The sequence below is a fragment of the Dreissena polymorpha genome, chromosome 6, assembly GCF_020536995.1.
Source record: "Dreissena polymorpha isolate Duluth1 chromosome 6, UMN_Dpol_1.0, whole genome shotgun sequence".
NCBI lineage: Eukaryota > Metazoa > Mollusca > Bivalvia > Myida > Dreissenidae > Dreissena > Dreissena polymorpha.
Window position 1 is genome coordinate 70,023,714 of NC_068360.1, and position 7,393 is coordinate 70,031,106.

The 7,393-nt window shown below is 38.0% G+C and overlaps 1 protein-coding gene across 2 annotated transcripts; it reads right to left on the reverse strand.

Moving 5' to 3' along the window:
- Positions 1-1,938: 1,938 nt before the first annotated feature.
- Positions 1,939-6,752, reverse strand: LOC127836046 (mucin-2-like). Of its 2 annotated transcripts, XM_052362467.1 has the most exons (6): positions 6,496-6,752; positions 6,002-6,142; positions 5,445-5,860; positions 4,282-4,534; positions 3,669-3,854; positions 1,939-3,290 (listed from the first exon to the last, which is right to left on the reverse strand). In XM_052362467.1, the coding sequence occupies exons 1-6, from the start codon at positions 6,542-6,544 to the stop codon at positions 3,139-3,141; spliced, it is 1,197 nt and encodes a 398-aa protein (XP_052218427.1). In that variant the 5' UTR covers positions 6,545-6,752; the 3' UTR covers positions 1,939-3,138. The 2 variants fall into 2 exon arrangements, with proteins under 2 accessions (XP_052218427.1, XP_052218426.1); XM_052362466.1 differs by having other exon boundaries at positions 5,445-6,142.
- Between the last annotated feature and the right edge of the window lie 641 nt (positions 6,753-7,393).

Sequence of the window (7,393 nt, forward strand, 5' to 3'; positions counted from 1 at the left end):
TTCCCATCTTATATCTTGTATGTTTTACTTAATGTAAGCAATCCTCGTAATGTCAAATAATATAGCGATAACAACAGAACTCTCCAAATTATTCAATCGTTTCGCGTCTGTAACGCTCTATGATTTTTAGGGTTTTAAATCGTCAAAAGGTCCATTTAAGGGTTGTTTTAGAGCATAGTACATGTTCAGTATTACTATTTCCTCGCAAATATCATAACTACAACAACTTTGCAAATTTGTTTTTGTTTTCAATTTTGTCAATTTGCCAAAATGTTAAAAGGTTCCTTAAATATTGAACGACGTTCAAGTGCCTTCACACTCAAGAGAAATGTAGATCATGTTTAGTTTTTGCTTACGGTCCTAAGTATTTTGTGTTACGATATATAATGAGTATTTATGCATGTATATATGGATAGGACAATTATTGTGCTGATCCGAAATATATACTTGAACACTGCTGCCATTTTATATTATCTTCTGTTCATTGAACACGGAAGTATTAATCGGTTGCACATGTATTTGTTATCATTATCGCTTTTCATCTTATGCTATCATATCGGATGCATTCATATATCTATTAGCGAATACCAGACTCAAACTAAGTACATTGAAACCAACACTATTACATGCATGCTTTGCTTTCAAACTTAGTTTATATTTGATGTTTATCAGTTATTGTCATGTTCGAGTACTCGTTTTATCGTTATCGTGAAGATCTGATTATATTTGTTGGGAAAGGCAAGGCCGATGAACAGATGCCCTCTTACAGATACACAAACATGTGACCCCCCCCCCCCCTGCCAGATACACAAACATGTGACCCCCCCGCCAGATACACAAACATGTGACCCCCCCCCGCCAGATACACAAACATGTGACCCCCCCCGCCAGATACACAAACATGTGACCCCCCGCCAGATACACAAACATGTGACCCCCCCCCACGCCAGATACACAAACATGTGACCCCCCCCCCTGCCAGATACACAAACATGTGACCCCCCCTGCTAGATACACATACATGTGACCCCCCCCCCCGCCAGATACACAAACATGTGACCCCCCGCCAGATACACAAACATGTGACCCCCCCTGCCAGATACACAAACATGTGACCCCCCCCCCCCCGCCAGATACACAAACATGTGACCCCCCCTGCCAGATACACAAACATGTGACCCCCCGCCAGATACACAAACATGTGACCCCCCCCCCCGCCAGATACACAAACATGTGACCCCCCCCCTGCCAGATACACAAACATGTGACCCCCCCCTGCCAGATACACAAACATGTGACCCCCCCTGCCAGATACACAAACATTGACCCCCCCGCCAGATACACAAACATGTGACCCCCCCTGCAGATGCCCTCTTACAGATACACAAACATGTGACCCCCCCCCTGCCAGATACACAAACATGTGACCCCCCCTCCTGCAGATGCCCTCTTACAGATACACAAACATGTGACCCCCCCCGCCAGATACACAAACATGTGACCCCCCCCCCCCGCCAGATACACAAACATGTGACCCCCCCCCCCCGCCAGATACACAAACATGTGACCCCCCCGCCAGATACACAAACATGTGACCCCCCCCCCCCCGCCAGATACACAAACATGTGCCCCCCCCCCCCCGCCAGATACACAAACATGTGACCCCCCTGCAAATGTACATAACCTGTTGCATAATGAGTTCATTAAAATAGTGGTAAACATGTTGACATGTAAATAATTATGCTAGTGTACAGATTGGTTTTTAACAAATGCCATCTGTTATCAAATATTGGCTAAGGCGTTCTCAAAGACATGCTGAGCAAAAATTAAACAGTACTGCCTTTAAAAAAATACAGAAAATAAATTAATCGCCATATACATACATTAAGTGTTTCTAAACATGCAGACACATGGTCATGATTATGTGATTAAAAAGACTCACTATCTCAATCATTTATGTTGAAGTATGAAATACACATATAAAAACGCATACAAATACACATTTTATAATTGTAAACACCAAATACAAAATAATATTCAAACAATATTCATTCGTATCCGAAAAAGTTCAAATATGCATGACCTTTTCAATAAAAAAAATTGAGATTAATGATACTGCATTGTATTCTTGGTTTGGTGAGATATATGTTTTGGTCATTGTTTTAATTCTATTTGAAATGATGATTGTTTTGGCGCTGATCGATGTACGATGAAACGTCTTTGTTTGCAGGCCTGGAGTAGAGCTTTGAAGGAAAAGTCGATTTTAAATTAATGAAATGACTGATTGTTAGTTTTATTGTGGCTTGCATGAACTTTAAACCGTTTCAAGTTCCACAAGTCTAAGTTTAAACAATACACCTGTCTGGACCATTTCAGGGGAATACTGATACCTGTGTCCTAACGAAGTTTGAGAAATCTCAATGACTGAGGATTGGACATGGGACCTCTCAGTCATAAAGTAAACATCATATCAACCGTTGTTTTGCGACATTAAATATAGGTGTTTATATGATATATATTGGTGTATTTGTTAGACCTACAATGTTGTTATTGAATGCTTGTATTATTTATAAATAGGGTGTTAAACATGCTTGTTTTAGTAAAACTTGCAATGCTGAATTGATGGTTTGATGTAAGGGATTTATTTCCGTTCTTACAGTATGGAAATATTAGTTTAGTATCCACGTTAGGAAATGTGCTGTGACAATTTTATTCATGCAAATGATGATGTGGTGACTGGGTATATGCGCCGTTATAGGCTTGCATGAATTTAAACTAGTGAACAATTTGCTAAGCAACTAGCACGTCTTTTGTTCAAATTGATTTAATTTTTCTACTTATACGCATTGATATGATCTGTTTTCATTTACAGACTAGTTTACGTTTCAAATTAGACTTACAGAAAATATCACGTACTTGTTAACGTAAATGATTTTAGAAGCTGTGAAAATTAATATAGACACAATATATGCAAACCATGCTACCGTTTAACTCACATATTGAACATGAACATCACATCACAAACATTCAAACCGTTTGTAAAACAAACTGAATCGTGTGACGCAATGATACGGCTTTAACATGTACATACATAATGTACCAGAAGCTAATGATGAATAAGCAAGAGTGTCTATTATTCTACATGACAACGTAGTCCTTCCTTCGCCTGTTCCTGCAGTATAACACGATACCGATGATGATGATCAAACCGACGGTGCCGCCAACAACCCCACCGACGATAGCACCAACATGGTCGTCGTCATCTTTCTTGTCCGCACCACACTCGGTCACTTTAATAATAATTACTTATAAAATAAGGACACACATGTGAAATAGTTCAAATTAAACTCTTTTGATATGCATTGATCGAGAAAACATTATGTTTCGATGTTTAGTTTATATCAATGCACAATGATTTCGTATTCATTTACACTGATTTGGAGTTCTCATGCGTATGAATCAAATGTCAAACACCTCAAGCATTGTTTTGATAGTTTTGGATCATAACTGCAGATTTGTGTTTACTGTCAAACAAAAAATAATCCTGCGTAAATTGCACACATTTAATCTTGAATGAATATGTATTTATTACAATAGGTCGACTTCAACAATTCTTTTAATAAATCATACTGTCATATGTTTTAATAAACAATTCTTAATTCTCTTACCTCCTTCGTTCTCAAATGTTTTATCAACCTGCTTTGCAAAAGCTGTATACTGGAAGTTTGACAAGACCAACGTGATGTTCTGATCACCAATGTCGATTCTCTGATCGGCGTCGCATTTGTAGCTTCCGTCTTGTTTGGATTTAAATTCGGCGAAATTCGGCTTTGAAAAGTCTTGAAACCGCTTTCCTGTAACGTGAACAATAGGTCAAAATAGTGTTTTGGATATGAATCTCATTGCAAAAATAGTGTAAACAGCCCAACTGATAAACTCGTTTGTCTCTTATATGTTGCATACTTATTATAACCAAACACCGTGTCGAAGGCGTCTCTTATCAAATATTTTCAGATCTATGGTGAGGCTAATGTTCATCTCCAATTTAGTTTTAATTGCATATATAAATTACAAAAAATAACAACATGGGATTAGCTTTATTCTATTGAATATTTTCTATTTAAATAACCATTTTATTTAAATTTCCATTTTCACATGGATTGTGAACTTTTTTTTATATAGAATTGCAAATCACGCAATAACTAAATATATGCGTCGTGTATTGTAAATATAAGGTTACGCCGCGAACTGTTGGTTTTTGCGTGGATATAACTAAGTTACCTATATCCTGTGCGTTTGGAAAATTATCATCTATGACGTAATTGAGAGAAATTGCGTTCCAATCGTAGGTTACGGTTTCCGCCAATAATCGTCTTCTACCAAACGAAACTGTCTGAGATTGGTTTATGATAACCGAAAAACTCCAGTCATCAAAGAATGAAAGTATGATCTGCTGTGCTGTGTCCAACCCATTGTATTTGCAGGAACCGCTGACCGTGGTGTTGATGGGAAGTGGTATACGTGCTTTAATAACCTAGCAAAGGACATTAACGTTAAAAAAATAGTATGCAAAATTGTATATCAACACACTATTTCAGTTAAATTCATAAAAAGACATATGTAATGGATTTATTACAATGTAAAGTTCGAAAAGATAATATAGAATGTAGTTTTAGTGTGTAATTTTTTCGTATCTATTAGTTTTATTATACATTATTTCGAAACGCAATAAACGATGTTTTCCGCTTTTTAGCAGAAAAATATACTTCTGTAAAATAATGCATTTAAAAAATAAATAAAAATATTTTACAGCTTGACATTTGCGTTTTGCCCATTATCGACACCACTGGCATGACTTGGAATCATCCGTTGAACATATACTACATTAGAAAACAAAATAATTATAACCTGACCGTCCTTAGTCATGTACGGTATCTCGAACTCCAGTTTACATGACCGTCCTTAGTCATGTACGGTATCTCGAACTCCAGATTTACCTGACCGTCCTTAGTCATGTACGGTATCTCGAACTCCAGATTTATCTGACCGTCCTTAGTCATGCAAGGTATTTCGAACTCCAGTTTACCTGACCGTCCTTAGTAGTGTACGTTATCTCGAACTCCAGATTTACCTAACCGTCCTTAGTCATGTACGGTATTTCGAACTCCAGATTTACCTGACCGTCTTAAGTCATGTACGGTACCTCGAACTCCAGTTTACCTGACCGTCCTTAGTCATGTACGGTATCTCGAACTCCATATTTAACTGACCGCCCTAAGTCATGTACGGTATCTCGAACTCCAGATTTACCTGGCCGTCCTGAGTCATGAACGGTATCTCGAACTCCAGATTTAACTGACCGTCCTTAGTCATGTACGGTATCTCGAACTCCAGATTTACCTGCCGTTCTTAGTCATGTACGGTAACTCGAACTCCAGATTTACCTTCCCGTCCTTAGTCATGTACGGTATCTCGAATTCCAGTTTTCCTTCAAGTACAATGCAGTAGGTTTTGTTTTCTTTATCAAGAATCCCGAATGTCTGTATGATAGCAGGTACAGGTGTGGTTGGTTCTGGCGTCGTAACTTGCGTCGTCGTGACTTCTGATGTCGTGGCTTCTGGTGTTGTATTTTCTGGCGTCGTGACTTCTGGTGTCGTAAACTGTGGTGTCGTGGCTTCTTGTGTCGTGGCTTCTGGCGTAGTTGCTTCTGGTGTCGTTGCCTCAGATGTCGTGGCCTCAGATGTCGTGGCTGCTGATGTTGTGGCTTCGGGCGTCGTAGCCTCTGTTGTTGTAGATTCCGCTGTTGTTGATTTCGGGGTCGTGGTTTTATGTGTCGACGTATCTGGCACCGTAGACCCAGGTGTCGTATGTTCCATCGTGGTAGATTCTGATGACGTAGGTTTCGTTTTGGGCGTCGTAGCCTCTGTTGTTGTAGATTCCACTGTTGTTGATTTCGGGGTCGTGGGTTTATTTGTCGACGTATTTGGCACCGTTGACCCAGGTGTCGTATGTTCCATCGTTGTAGATTCTGATGACGTAGGTTTCGTTTTGGGCGACTCAGTTGTAGTGGCTGCACGCGTTGTAGTTTCATGTGTTGTATGAGTCGGTTCCAGTGTAGTGGTCGCTGCCATACACAAGCGTGCTAAGGAAAACGTCAAAATGTTACAAAGTTTACCACGATCATATCTGGGTTGGATATGTTACGAATATTTTAAGACATTGCTTAAATGTTATAATATTTGTTGCAACACTGTAAATTAGTGTAAGGGTAGCAAATTAACATCTTTAACAATCTACTTCTCAGACATTTTTGTTAAAACCCAACCGGGTTTACCTAGATGACTTTGGTACAAATTATATCGTCTTTTAAAATAAGAAAATAAACTCTTAACTAGCTTTTCATCCCTGGAATATATTTTTATATTTCCCAAACACATTTTATCTTACTTGATCTGTAAATAATTGCAAAAGTTAATATATATGAAATATACATACCTAACACAGTTGTCGATATCAAACATATAAAATAAAAACTTGGTCCCATTTTGACTTATTATTTTCCTTAAACAATAATGAACTGAGAAAAAAGATCGCACTAAGTTAGTAACTAAATATTTATGCCAAATTGAATTTAAACTCTTCGTATTCAAAATATATTCATAGTGATTGCAGTCAGTATATTCAACTCAAAAGCGCCCATATACTATCTCTATATCTGATGTCTGTCCCTGATTTCATCAGTATCACATGAATATACGTGCTGATATCGTGCTTTAAGTTTGTTATTCGTTGCGAAATACAGGTCCAAATGATAACAACTACACTAAATGGTACATGCCTTGGGTATAGCTAGTGTTATATGTTTCAGTATTCATTATTTATCAATGTTCAGTTATTTTATCGCCGAAATGTAGACGCCCAGTCACATACTGGGAATACATATTTTGTAAAAAAATTAAATTTCTTTTATGTCTTGCTTTTTAATTAATATCCTTCAGTTTATAGGTAACAATTGCATGTTTCAGACATACTGTATTTGTATCCATTTACATTAGCATATTAGAAATCGTTGAAGTTATTACCGCTGGCTTTATAATTAGGTGGTGTTATGTAGTAGCATACGAGTTATAAACTCTAGAAAAACGTTATCTAGAGGCAATACTGGTTACAGCTAAACACACTTCTAATCGGACAAATTATAAAAGTTGTGGTCACTGCCGCAGAACGATCAGATAAAATAATTGTTGCTTTTATACCGCTAAATATTTATGACGTTTGAATCCTTTAGTCTATTAGATGCGACGTTCAAAGTATTTGACACAGGCGCTCGATGACAATTACTCAATTATAATCGACCATCCGTTGTGACGCAATTTTTGTTACCCGTTGTTTG